This window comes from Pelobates fuscus, chromosome 3 (genome assembly GCF_036172605.1).
Source record: "Pelobates fuscus isolate aPelFus1 chromosome 3, aPelFus1.pri, whole genome shotgun sequence".
Classification (NCBI taxonomy): Eukaryota; Metazoa; Chordata; class Amphibia; order Anura; family Pelobatidae; genus Pelobates; species Pelobates fuscus.
In genome coordinates, this window is record NC_086319.1 from 270,937,061 (window position 1) to 270,952,219 (window position 15,159).

At 43.1% G+C, this 15,159-nt stretch overlaps 1 protein-coding gene across 1 annotated transcript in view; it reads right to left on the minus strand.

The window, feature by feature from the left end:
- POLD2 (DNA polymerase delta 2, accessory subunit) overlaps nt 1-12,636 on the minus strand; it is a 30,290-nt gene extending 17,654 nt beyond the window's left edge. The window contains exons 1-3 of the mRNA XM_063448534.1: nt 12,537-12,636; nt 11,034-11,258; nt 3,898-4,019 (exon numbers count right to left, since the gene is read on the minus strand). Of these exons, the coding sequence (XP_063304604.1) occupies nt 3,898-4,019; nt 11,034-11,253 (342 nt within the window). The 5' untranslated portion in view covers nt 11,254-11,258; nt 12,537-12,636. The remainder of the gene's footprint in view (nt 1-3,897; nt 4,020-11,033; nt 11,259-12,536) is intronic.
- Between the last annotated feature and the right edge of the window lie 2,523 nt (nt 12,637-15,159).

Below are 15,159 nucleotides of genomic sequence, written 5' to 3' on the forward strand. Positions count from 1 at the left end.
GGTAAGGGTTTAACCCCCACAAGTGCTGAACATAGGGGTTAGGGTTTAACCCCACATGTTCCGAACATGAGGGGCTGGGGTTTAACCCCATGACTTTTAGTTGTAGGTTACAAGAAGCTCCTAGCTATGGGCTGTTGTAGCCTTTATGTTAAGTGGGGCTTTGCAATGGAGAAAAAAAAAATCTGGTTGTCAGTTGAAATTTCTGTGTCAACATGGTGCATGAGATTTGTTGAGCCCTGAAGTAGTTATGGTGCCAGGAAACAGTCTCTGCTTTCTTAGGATTCTATTTTTATAATGACAAAACAGGATTTTAAAATGGAGCTTGTCGCACCGCCAAGAAGAGCTTTCATTCAGACAATCAGTAATTATGCCTCTTGACTACCATTTTAAGCAATATCAATTAGCTGGTATGTCAACAATGATGAGAGAAAGTCTTGCAGGAACTGCTCTCTGGCAGCAAGCTCTTGAAGCACAGTGAGTGACTTATGACTGATGATGGCATTATTATTTAGGATCATTGTCATTTAACAATATTAAACAAGTGTAATGCACTCAATGTGAAAAACAGTACAATAGCAAAAAAGTTTCTTTTATCTAACAATCCATTTGCTGCTAGTTCGATTTTAAAAGTGGTTCCAGAGATTATATTAGTAAGTGGGGTATTAAAGAAGCAGTATGCATTTTGCATTACAATATATTTAACACCAAAAGCAAAATAAACCAACCTAAAGTTGCATTTATACTGTGCACAAAGACCGTATCTGTCACAAAACAGACTAAACCGAGGAATAATAATATAGACAGTAAATAGGAAACAAATATAAAATAATCCAGAATAAAGAGTGCAACAATGTATTAAACCAGGGCGGCTAAAAGAGGTGAAGCACTTATCTGCACCCAGTGAATTGTATAAAAATTAAGCAGCTAATGGTAAATTAAGATGAAATTGAGGAGGCTGCAGAAATGTGCTGATGCCAATGCAAGAAATGCTTCCTGGTACTGGAAACGTTTTCCAATAAAAACTAGGAAGACTTGATCTCAAAGAAACACTATATCAGTCAATCATAACAAACTCACACTTCATGTTCATGCATGCCGATTCCAATCTCAGCTGCATTCCCAACCCGTGTATGCAGGTACCCAAAGGAGGGCTTTAATACAGGAACAGTCACTACTTTCAATGCCAGTTATTAGAGAAGTCAGTACTACATTAATTTCCCATATTTCCTCCTTGTGCAGTCCATGTAGAATTTTAGCAGTTTGTCAAGTAAGTCTTTCTAGTTGGCTTTAATTACCACTGCTAACCCTACTTTCTGTGCTAGAGGTATCAGCAACACTTGCTTAGCTGTGCCATTTTTGTAATTTTTTTTTTCTTTCCAAAGACTAGGCTAGATATGCCAAACTGGTGCCAGTACAGAATGCCAAGTTTCTAGCTCATATTTCCAGTTACTTCAGGGGATTAACATGGCATAAGAAATTGTATGGAAAACAAAATTGTGAAGCAGCATGGAATGTATGGGCTGACATCTACTGGGGGATTTACGTAGCAGCAATAAAGAGATTTGTAAACCACTACAAGAGGTCTTGAGATTTTATTTATGGTACATGCAAATGAACATGCTTTGTGGTATTGTAAAAGTCAATTTAGTACCATATCTGTAAAGGGAGTGCTCAATCAGTAGCCAATGTATGTACAAACCACAGATATCAATGATTTATTAATTTACTGTGTTCTTAAAATATGCCACATGTTTTCTAGTTAGTTTAGTGACTAACTAGGTGATTATTCAATTATATTCGCTCTTCAAAGAAAAAAAAGTGTTAGTGTTCCTTTCAGGGTTTGCCTGACATGCAGTGAGAGGCTAAACTTTTACATCAAGCTAAAATATCAGTAGTCCATGCAAATAAATTCATATCCAAATCAACTGTAAAATCCTGTAGGTAGAAGCCTTAAAGGACTTCTTAATCCTAAGGGCTATAGGAAAAAAAAAAGACTAAGGACCATGTGACATGTGACCCTTTTCAATATTTGGTCTCTTTTCTGCCCTACTGGCTGTAAGTGCAAGAGTTAAAGGGACACTCTGGACCCCTAGAGCACTTGATGAAATGTTTTATGTTTGCAGCGTGTCCTCTTTTTCAATTTTTTTTTTTTTTTTTTTTTTTTTTTACAAAATGTGCACATTTCAAAAGAAATTGACACTTTTTATATCAACCTTGTTAAACCCCACTGGCTGTCAATCACGCAACCAGTTATTTTACTTCCTGGTTGTTTTGCTTAGTAGAGTTAAAGGGAAACTCCAGTGCCAGAAAAACGATCCATTTTCCTGGCACTGGAGGGTCCCTCTCCCTCCCACCCCCCAATCCCCGGTTACTGAAGGGGTGAAAACCCCTTCAGTGACTTACCTGAGGCAGCGGCGATGTTCCTTGCCGCTGTCTCCTCCTCCGCGACGCTCCTCCTTGTGATTGCGTCGGCCGGTGGGCGAGACTGATCTCGCCCACCGGCCGAGGAGACCTAATGCGCATGCGCGGAAATACCGCGCATGCGCATTACGTCTCCCCATAGGAAAGCATTGAAAAATCATTTCAATGCTTTCCTATGGGGTTTTGAGCGACGCTAGAGGTCCTCACACAGCGTGAGGACGTCCAGCGACGCTCTAGCACAGGTTTCCTGTGCTAGAAACTAGGAAGTGACCTCTAGTGGCTGTCTAGTAGACAGCCACTAGAGGTGGAGTTAACCCTGCAATGTAATTATTGCAGTTTATGAAAAACTGCAATAATTACACTTGCAGGGTTAAGGGTAGTGGGAGTTGGCACCCAGACCACTCCAATGAGCAGAAGTGGTCTGGGTGCCTGGAGTGTCCCTTTAAACTCAAAATGCAGGCAATTGTGCTAGAGCACATGCCCTGCAGACTTCTTAATGAGCTGCATTGGGAGGTCTGTAATTGGACAGGCACAGAAGTCTGGGCTGGGTTAGAGGGGCAGGCCTTGCATCTACTAAAAAACATTTAAAAAAAAGTTTGGACAGTTTCTCTTTAAACCATTAGTATACGCTGCCATAGCTTGCCAGGAAAATTGATATGTATCATCTATATGTTTTATGCAGTTTTGGGAATATAAAATTTTTATTACTCTCCAAAAGATTTTTGAAGAACAGCCTGATATTTTGTGCACATCTTTTGTTCCAAAGCAGGACTTTAGTTCTATATGAATCAAGCAGTCTGTCCATAGACAGTTGTTTCAAGTATTTCTTTCAACAACGTTTGACCAACAGAAGATGGAATAAACCCGGTTACTACACCATGAGATATTCATATTGTTACACTATGACATTTTCTAAATTATGTTATCATATGATATTCTCTCCCAGCCAAAACATATTAGAGACTTGTTGTATTGGATGGAACCAACTCCAAAATAACACAATCAAGTTTAACCCCTTAAGGATCAAACTTCTGGAATAAAAGGGAATCATGATATGTCACACATGTCATGTGTCCTTAAGGGGTTAAAGGACACAAATGCTAGGAACAATTGGTTACACAATGAAATAATCTACAACAGAAATATGCCCTGTTCATGAGGTACTGCTGGGATTACTGCCTCTATAAGTACAAACCCAAGCACAAAGCCGATTATGGCACTCTCTGAAACATTGGCCATTCTTTGCTGAGTGTCTCCAACACTTTAAATAAAAGTAAACTCCTACAGAAACGAAGGTAGATAAATCTATGTTCTATGAATATTTCTTTTTTTAACTCTATTCACCAGACATTATCATGTGCTATCAGGTATAACTTAATTCTAAGAATTAAGTGAACATTTAAATACCAGTGCAGGGAATTATGCAGTTTAAAAAATGTGCAAGGGAAAAAACACACATAGACATCGGAACTGTACCTCTTCGCTGATCTCCCTAAGGATTGAAGGTTGAAGCTCCATGGACTTGAACAGTGTTCCCACCACGCAACACTTCTCTGCACCTTGTAGCTCACAGAGCTTGCGTACAGTAATGTCATCACCTGCAGGGAGACATCATGGAATGGTGCATTAAACACGTAAAACATTGATAATCCACAAAAATATACACACTTTAAAAAAAAAAAAAAAATCCCTACCACGGAAATATATAAAACAGGGGTTCCCAATTAATTTTTCCTGTTGAACCCTTTGACATAGTGTATCAACATCATGGAACTACCGCCAGAAAAAAATAAAAAATGTGCCTGTGTGTGTCAAGGTGTGTATATCTGTGTGTGTGTATATATCTGACACACAGATACACACACACTGGCACATAGTGGCACACAGATACACACACCTTGACACACAGAGTGTATCTGTGTGTGTGTGTGTATGTATCTGTGTGTCAAAGTGTGTGTATCTGTGTTTGTGTATCACGGTGTGTGTATCAATCTGACACACAGATACACACACTGGCAGGTACTGGCACACAGAACACACAAACTGACACAGATACACACACCTTGACACACGGTGTGTATCACGGTGTGTGTATCAATCTGACACACAGACACACACACTGGCAGGTACTGGCACACAGAACACACAAACTGACACAGATACACACACCTTGACACACGGTGTGTATCTGTGTATGTATCTGTGTGTCAAGGTGTGTGTATCTATGTTTCAAAGTGTGTGTATCTGTGTTTGTATATGTATCTGACACAGATACACACACACACACACACACACTGGCACACAGATCTTGACTCAGAAATATATACACACAGTGACATATACACACACACACTTGCACCCACAGATACACACTAGCACATACACACACTTAGATACACACAGTGACACATACACAAACCTTGACACAGATACACACATTCTCACTGACAAGCACACATTCACTCTCATTGACAAACACACAAAAATTTTTACATTTTACTCCACCCAGCCCCCCTACTTTTAGTAGTGCTGGCATGGAGTCCCTGTGGTCCAGTGGGGCTGCTGGCGAGCGGTCCCTGGGGTCCAGTGGGGCTGCTGAGGGGCTGGTGTGTGGGCGGCAAGGGAGCAGTGAACTCAGATCCATCGCGCTCCTCTTAGTGATGCCGGAGCGACATCATATTCCGGCTCCAGCATCACTGCTATGTGCGCAAGGGAGCTGAGCAGGGAGATCATTGCTCCCTCGCCCATTTTATTTTTCAAACTTTTGGCAGAACCCCAATTGGTGTTTAAGTGTGCCTTAAAGGAACACTATAGGATCAGGAACACAAACATGTATTCCTGACCCTATAGTGTTAAAACCACCATCTAACAATACACAACATAAAGTTTAACTGTGTGTGTCAAATGAGAAACATTCTGCCTTCATTCAGGAAAATCTGGCTCCCTTGAGAAATATTTTAAAGTGATAAGGCCATTTTTCACTCTTATATAACTCTTATATAACATGCGGCTCCTTGCCTTTCAGCCCCACGGAATCACGTAACCTGGTCCCTCCCTGGGACGCATATACACGTACAAGGGACGCACACACCAAACTGACATATAGCTTTTAAAGCGGTGCGGCTCCGCCACGGCTTTGTAACCCGAAGTCCGTATGGTACCCGGCTGGGTACTAACTGTGGACGCGAGGACGACACCCCACATAGAACTGGCGACTAGTAAGTCCAGTCTTTTTTATTTTTATTCCTTTTTTCTTCTCTTTACCCTTGTCTCTCTTTCCCCCCTCTACCTTGCCCCATTCCTACCCCCCCCCCTCCGGTATGCGATAGTCTCAGAGGCGGAGGCACTCATCATAACACTTATGATCGGTATCTCTTATAGCAATAGGGACGATCTGATAGGGAGCCCACCAACGGGCAACGAGCGACAAACACCGCAACAGATATGGCTCTAAAACTACTTTCCATAAATGTTAAAGGCTTGAACGCCCCTAGAAAGAGACGCCTCATGCTCAGGGAGATCAAACGGCACAATCCTGACGTAGCGCTCATTCAGGAGACACACATTTCTCAAAACACGACGCTTCGCATTAGAGACCGTACTTACCCTACCTCCTATGAGGCTAGATCTCATCGCAAACACAATGGGGTGGCTATCTTAATACACAACAGGTGCCCGATCCAAATACGATCTACAGACATAGACACGGACGGCAGGTACATCATACTGTCAGGGACGCTGTACTCCCATCCAGTACACTTAATCAATGTGTATGCCCCTAACTCACCAGACGCAACATTCTGGGGGACAATGATGGATAAAATTAAGGCCCTGCCATACGGTATGTTAATCATGGGGGGTGACTTCAATGCCGCACCATGTCCGGCAGTTGACAGAAGCACCAAGACGGGCATCCAGAGGTCGCAGGGCAGGGGGGGTCAGGACAGAATGCTACATGTTTTTCTCCAAAACACCAACCTGATTGACGTGTGGCGGGCCCAGCATCCTGGAGAACTCGACTACACCTTTTATTCCGCACCGCACGGTACCTACTCGAGGATTGACTATTTCCTCGTTAACGATACAAGCATGGCAAAGGTAAAAGAGACCGCAATCGGTTCTATTACATGGTCAGACCATGCCGAAGTCACCCTGACGCTGGATCACCAGTGCGCAGCAGCGCCTTGGAACTGGAGGATGAGCCCACACCTGTTACGCGACGAGGGCTCCAAAGCTGAAATACGCGCCGACATACAAAACTACTTCAACGAAAACGAAACGGCTGATGTTGCCTCAAACACGGTATGGGCGGCCCATAAAGCTGTGATCAGGGGCACATGCATTAAACTTGCAACGAGAAAGAAAGCTCACAAGGCCAAAGAGGTGAACAGACTACTGGGAGAACTGAGGAAAGCAGAGCAGAGACATAAAACCGCTCCAACCCCCCAACTCACAGAGCAAGTGCAAGAGATCAGGCGATCCATAACCGCTGTACTGATGGATGACACCATAAGGGCCCTTAATTGGACCAAGAGAACGTATTATGAACACTCAAACAAAATGGACACCTTATTGGCCAGAACCCTGAGACCAAGGCAAAACCGGGCCCCAATCACTGCCATTAAACACAGGGACGGAACGATAAAAAACACCCCAGCAGAGGTGGCACAGGTTTTCACCGACTATTATAAAAAACTGTACAACCACACGCCCCGGTCTCAAACGTCTCAGGAAGAAGCTGACATGCACATGCGCAACTTTGTGCAGGATCTCGACCTGCCAAAACTATCGACGGCATCGGCACAGCTCCTTGACGAAGCTATAACAAGGGAGGAAGTAGATAGGGCTATAGCAGGCCTGAAAGGTAACAAGGCACCGGGACCAGACGGCTTCGATGGGACGTACTACAAGTCCTTTAAAGAGGAACGATCTCCACACCTAGCGCGAGTGTTTAACGACCGTTAGCAGTATGTCACTTGCTAACATAATACTCCTCCAGAAACCTGGCAAGGATCCACTACTCCCTGACAACTATAGACCCATTTCGCTGATTAATCAAGACATTAAGATACTGGCAAAGATTCTAGCAGACCGATTAAACCCAGTGTTAAAAACTCTGATCCACCCTGACCAGGTGGGGTTCGTACCAGATAGACAGCTATTTGAAAATACCAGGAGAAATATAAATCTCATATGGCGACAGAGGGCCTCTACCACCCCCACATTACTGGTCTCGCTGGACGCGGAGAAGGCCTTTGACAGGCTCGAGTGGCCGTACCTCTTCGACCTACTGAAACACCTGAACTTCCCCGAACGTTACGTGACGTCAATCAGGGCCATGTACAATCATGCTTCTGCACAAATTAGGATGACGGGAGCAGGACCCCAACCCTTTTTTCTGAAGAACGGAACCAGACAAGGCTGTCCGCTCTCCCCCCTTCTGTTTGTGCTGTCGCTTGAGCCACTCATGCAAGCCATGCGACGGCACCCCCTGATTACAGGGATCAAAGTAGCGGGTCAAGAGTTTCTCGCCTCCGCTTACGCGGATGATGTTCTGGTGACCCTCACGAATCCCATAGCATCCATGGCGGCACTCAGAGGCCTACTGACACAGTTCGGGGCCTTCTCCGGCTACAAGGCGAACCTGGATAAATCAAGTGCCCTCCCACTCGGTATGACAACAGAGGACATAACGACCATACAGGAAACTCACAACATTCCGATAGTACGTGATCATCTTAAGTACCTAGGAGTACGCCTGCCTGCAGATCCAAAAAATCTACACCGTCTGAACTATACCCCTTTGATTAAGACACTCATACATGACATGGACAATTGGCAAGACAAACCTATATCCTGGATAGGGCGCATCCACACAGTAAAAATGAACATCCTACCGAGAATACTGTTTCTCTTTCAGGCGCTGCCTGTCAGACTACTCAAATCAGATCTGGCACACCTCCAGAAAGCAATAGGCGATTTCATTTGGCACAACCGCAGACACAGGATATCCAGAAATGTACTATATAGACAGAAACAAAGAGGAGGGCTGGGCCTGCCACACCTATACTCCTACTACCTGGCGGCGCAATTGGCACAGTTCGCTATGTGGCATTCTCCCCTGGAGGTTAGAAGGTGGGTAGACCTGGAGTCACTTATGACAGGGGCAGACCTCCCGCAGTATCACATGTGGGTACGCAAAGAAGACAGGCCTATCCTGAGGACGACTTGCCCAGCAATACTGAACTCCCTAACCATATGGGACACGTATGCCCACAAATTTAACTTAACATCTAGGCACTCACCCATGACCCCTATACTGAGGAACAGGGCATTCCCCCCAGGCATAGCAGCTAGGGACTTCGCTAACATAGAGACGGCAGGTATTCAGAGAATCTGCCATATGTATGAACAAAAGAAACTAGTCCCCTTTGACATACTCCGACAGAGAATACACCTCACCCCAGCAGACCTTTTCCGTTATTTACAGATAAGAGATTACGTTCAACAGACAGACGTTCGACAGGCAGCAACCACCCCCCTAACATTCTATGAAAAAATGTGTCTGAATGAATATACACGAAAAGGCTTAATTACCACCATGTATGCACACTTATGCTCAGAATCAAAAGAGTGGGGACCGCTGACATATACGGAGGCGTGGGAAAGAGACCTGGGAGAGGTACTAGAGGGTGAGGAATGGAGGGACATATGGGAAGCAAACCATAAGGTATCTATAAGTGTCACACTACAGGAGCAATCCTACAAAACAATGTTCAGGTGGTACACCACCCCAGTTACACTACACCGCATGGGACAGACACCCACTGACGACTGTTGGAGGGATTGCGGACACAAGGGTACATACCTTCACATGTGGTGGGATTGCCCCAAAGCTCAGGCATTCTGGGCTAAGATCCATCACTTAGTCAATGGAATATTCCATAAGGCACCTGACCTCAACCCTTGGACGTACCTCCTGAACAGACCAGTAGATAATTGGACAAGAGCTGAACAAACATTACTCCATAAAATTACACTGGCAGCTAGGAGATCGATGGCACAAACGTGGCTCCAAACAGACTTACCCACCACCCAGAGAGTAATAGGCAACGTAAAAGAGGTACACCTAATGGATAGTCTGACGGCCAGATTGAAAGGCACCACACCAAAATTTGACAGAGTGTGGGAACCATGGCACGACTATGTACTCCCGGTCACCGCCTAGAACAACACACACCGATAAGAAGTACGAACATTGCCACGCTGCTCTGAGACGTCGCATACGACCCTCCCCATCTACCCCATGCCCCCTCTCCCTCCCCTTACTTCTTGCCCCCCCTTTTTCTCTATCCTTTTTCTTCTCTCTTCACTCCTAATTTCCTTAAATTTTATGCATACGGTATAAAACAACGGTGTACCACCACGCAACATGACCCTAATCGCACTTTACACTCAAGTTGCTCTACAAGATAGGCACAAGGCAAGGTGCGCCAGGGTAAACCCCTTATATTACGGGATGAGGCAACCCTATCAGGTTACGATGCATGAGGTTATATATGATATTTTATGTTCCACGGTTGTTTCTTTCTTCAAATGGTATCATCACCACGATATGATGCGGATCTCTAAAAAGAAAAAATCCCCTGGTGGACAGAGACAATGACGACATCAAGCCTCATGTGAAATTTTTTGAAGTTTATGTACAGTTTTTCATGGATGTTATTCCTATACATATATATATATATATATATTGTGGCTTCTGCGTAAGCCCATGCAATGTTATCATTCCTCTTTGTCCGACAGGATGCAAAAATAAAGTATTTAAAAAAAAAAAAAAAAAAAAAAAAATTCACCCCCGACACCCACTGGCAATGTACAAAGAAGCTCTAGCAGTTTTGGTCCCTAATGAGATTCAATGAGGCAAACCCACAAATGCTATCCTAATGTCGAAACACAGAGGTTGTCTGACAAACTCTTGGCTCACTGTTACTATACTCCAAGTACTCTGCATAAACAGTTTCCAAAACTTCCAGGAAGTATCTGGCACAGAGGTAAAGATGATGGTAGTTTGCTGTATATCTTTTGGCACTGTCTGTAATTCTGGAGAGAGATCTACAAGATATGCATGTCTGATGACCCTGGAAAATATCTCCAAGCCAGCTATACTTCCAGTTTGGTTACGTTAAACTTCTATTTGAAATTCACTTTCAATGCCTGACAATTCTCATTTTAGGGAGTAACCCTTAAACTTTCATATGTAGCAGTACTGCTTGAAAGGGACACTCCTTGCTAGAGTTGACCAATTATTTTCTTGTTACAGTATATTGATAATGCATTACGAAAAATACATTTTTTATATATATACACACACATACATACATACACGCACACATATATTTAGAACACAATCCTTGCATAGCATGACAAGTGTAGGTGCATGCAGTGTTCATTCAAGACCTAATTTTTACTCTTTCCAAAACACTTCACTTAGTGATGACTGATTATTTTTAAATATTATTGTATGTTAACTGTATTTGGAGCATTTCTGTAATAACCTTACACTAGTAGTTTTATTTACTTATGTCAAATCACATAAAAGATGCACATACCCCATCGCTGCTTTGCTCGTTCTACGAGGAGAGGCCTCATCTGCATCAGTCGAGTGGCATAAATATGGGCATACTGGCGAGTGAAACTTCGCTCACCAAGTTGGAACAGCTTAGACTGGTTGCAGTAGTGGTTGTTAGATACACGGTTGAAAGTAGAAGAAACTTCCGATGGTGGCGTCAAAAGCCCAGGCCCCTCTGACACAGCTAAATCCGTAAACATGTTGACTTAGAAAGATGGAAAGAAAAAAACAAAAACCAAGGTTATTAGAACATTAAGACAAAGGAAAAATAATACAAGTATACTAGCCCAAATATCCAATAATAGTCTATGTGTGCATTCTGTTCTTTTTCATATGCTTTTCACTGAAATCTAAATATGTGCTTAGAAATGTAGATTGTGGCAGATTATTGAAAACAACTGCCTTATCTAGTCTGTCTGTTCCAGAATCTCAGTGTAACCTTTTTATTTAAGCAGCTCTCAAGCATTACTGAATTGCTTCACTAGATCACGTGAAAGACTACGCAACGGATTTACTGTCCTCTATGTCAATAACAATTCTCCAGAGTTGGTTTAGTGAATAAGTCATATTGTTATAGTGTTCCTTCTGGTACCAACACAAATGCAATACGATTTTGGTATGCGGTCTTCAAAATAATTTAATTTAAAACCCCTCCCCAGCTCTCACAGTCTTGCATTACTGTACAAGGTTGGACATATATGTATGGAAATTTCACAAAACTAATTAATGCATTATCCATGCAGCTGCAGATTTTTCCAACAACAAATTCCAGGGAAAACTGCAATTTTTTTTGGTTAAACTGCTAAAAAAAAACAAATGGTGCCCATTGGCATATTTATGCAGCAAATTGTAAGGTGAAAAACACAAAGAGCTGATCTGGAGAAAATTCTCAAACTACATCAGCCTAAATTGTGCAACTTGGATTTAAATTCACAACAATTTGGAGTTTAAGGAATTACCCTGATGGCCCCCACAAACACTACAAAGAACTACAGAATGATTACAAACAAAGAGTGCCCCTTTATCTTACAGTAATTTACGGCTGTCTAGGAGACTGAATAAGTACATCATTAATCACCATCCTCCATAATAACATTGGGCTAAAATACAAAAATATGAAATCGACAGCATTTTGACATTGTTGTCCTCTCTCTCTAAACAAGTGGTTATATATATATATATATAAATATATAATATCTCTGTTCTGTATTAATAGAGCTACCTTCAAGACAGATGCTACTGTGTATACCTGGTTAGTATGAGATAATAATGACCAGAAGCAGATAGCCTGTAAAGTTTGGTTTTATTTTAAAACATAAAACTCGTGCTAGGTGTATTGTGATAACATACTAGTTTAATAAAGCACACAGACTGAAGAGAGACACACGGTGGTATTGAATGATGTAATCATTGGATAAATACGACTAGCGATGTGACTGTTCTATCCAGACAGAACAAATACATGGAACGCCTGATCTCTTACCGACCAGATCCCGCCACAACGTTCTCTTTCAGTAGTCCCGCCGCCAGGCTCTATAGTATCGTCATCGGCGAGCGCCGGACTTTGAAATCCGCCATCTTGTGAAGGTCTGGAGAAGAAAATGATAAAGAGGTGTTAGAGCCGTGTAAGTACTCCGCCATCTTGGTAGAGTCTTAGTAAAGTAAAGTGATCTAATGAGAATGTGATATGTAAAAAAAAAAAAAATATATATATATATATATATATATATATATATATTTTACAAATTAGTTCATGATGTTGATGATTTTATTCGAAATTGAGACTTTATTCCGGAATGGCATTAACTGCCCCACAGGTCTTAATCAACAGTACATTGTTAAATTTAAATCAGAGCTCAATGGTAAGTAAGCTTGTCTAAATCAGTGTTCCTCAATGTTTTATCACCCAAGGCACAACAAGGCTCTTCCCAGAATTCTGCAGGCACACCACAAGCAAAAAAAATATATAAAAATAGTAAGTTTTCCCATTAATAAATACCACAGTCAGTAAGCCCATTAATAAATATGACAGTAAATGTGCCCATTAGTAAATATCACACTAATGCACAGAGACAAACACATTGACCAAAACAGTCATGCAGTCACAAAGTGTATGGGGCTGTGAGTATATCTGAGAATGTTTGGCATTGTCTACCTGTGTATGTGCCGGAGAGTGCGTGTCTGACAGTGAGTATCCGTGGGCGTGAATTTGAGTTTCTATGAGCATCTGTATGTTTGTGTCTGGGGCCGTAGGTGTGTGGGGTAGCTCCTTGAAGTGTGTTGTGTGTATTGGGGGGGGGGGGGGGGGGGGGGGATTTATGTGACAGGGTGACATATTTGGGAAGGATGAGTGTGACATGATTGGAGGAGTTAATGTGATAGGGGAGTGTGGCATGGTTGGAATTGGTTGTTTGGGGGAGTTAATGTGAGTGTGGTGACAGTGTGGGGAGTTGATAGTTTGTGGGGTGGTGACAGTGTGTGTGGTGTGGGTGTCAGTGTGTGGGAGGGAGTCACAGTATGTGGAGGGTGACTGTATGTGGCGGGTGACAGTGTGACCAATAAATCTGACTCTGTCATTTATGCATCCAGGCTGACAGTGTGTGGAGGAGGAGTGGAGGGTGACAGTACCTGGGGAGTTATTGTGTGACCAGCTAAATCTGACTCTACTACTTATGCATTCAGTACAACCAGGGCCGGTGCAAAGAATTTTGGGTACATAGGCGAAGATGCATTGTTCCGCCCCCCCCCCCCCCCCCCCCCAAAAAAAAAACATCCTCACCTGTGCCTCTTAACCTCCCTTTTGTGTTTCTTATCCCGTCTTTAAATATCTGTGTGTCTCCTATCTCTCCTCTTTGTATGACTCTTACATCCTCCCACATTTTGTGTGTCTTACTCCTCCCAGACCCTATGTGTGACTCCTTTTCTCCCAGCCCCTTTGTGTCTTTTACTCTTCCCAGCTCCTTTGTGTGTGTCTCTTTCCTTCCCAAACCCCGCTGTGTGTTTTTCACATCCAGCCCCTCTCCCCGTCCCTTAATGGTCCCCTCCCTTCTCTGACCCTTACTGTTCATATCCCCTCTCTCCTGCTTTCCCTGTCCCTTAGTGTTCCTCTCCCCTCCCCCCTCTGTTCCCTGTCGCTTAGTGTTCCTCTCCCCCCTCCCTCCTTTTCCTGTACCACAGGGTATCTCTCCCCTCCTCTCCCTGTCCCTTGGTGCGCCACCCACCCCGATTGTGGTCCCCTTCCCTTCCTGGTGTGCCTCCTACCTTTCTTGTAGCGTGGCTGAGCGGAGCGAATCCCGGTACAGTGAGCTTTTCCTGTCAGTACTGCCAGGAACAGGAAACAGAAGTCCCTGTACCACGGTACACTCCGCTTGGCCACGCTGCAGTCAGGGGTGTATAAACACTGACAGTCACACACACTCAATGACAAACACAGATGTATCTGACAGCCAGACTCACTTATCTGACACACTCATTCATTGACAGACACTCACACGCACACTGACAGACACACAAATACTGACAGACTCATTGACAAACACACACACACACTCACATGCCCACACAGACACACACACCGACAGACCCACACTCACTCACACACAGTGACAGAATCTCAAAGACTTCAATTCTTTTGTTTATCAGCATTTCAAGATGGAATGCGTTTATTGCCTGAGAGATGATCTTTTAAAATCCAGTTGGATAGCAAAGATAGATCTCTAAGTCTCTGACCTAATGTGCCGGCAGAGGAGTTTCAACACCTATAGCACTTAATTTAGAATAAAACAAAATGGCATTTGCCTCACTTGACATCTGTGGTGTTTCGTAAAAATCTGGTTTGGTTAAAATGCATTTTAGCATTGCTAAAAGTAAAGGTATTAGGATGTTTATCTAGATAATATTCTCATGTCACAGTAGTAAAACTGCCGATGATTGAGCTGACTTGGAATTCTTAATCAAGATTGAAAAATCATAAGAATGGAATCCTGGGAATTTGCTATGACTTTAAAAAAAAAAAAAAAAAACAACAACAACCCTTGAACAAATCACAGGTGGTATTGCGTCATTTGGCCAGAATAATAGTATCCTATCGCTCTCTATCCAGGCGA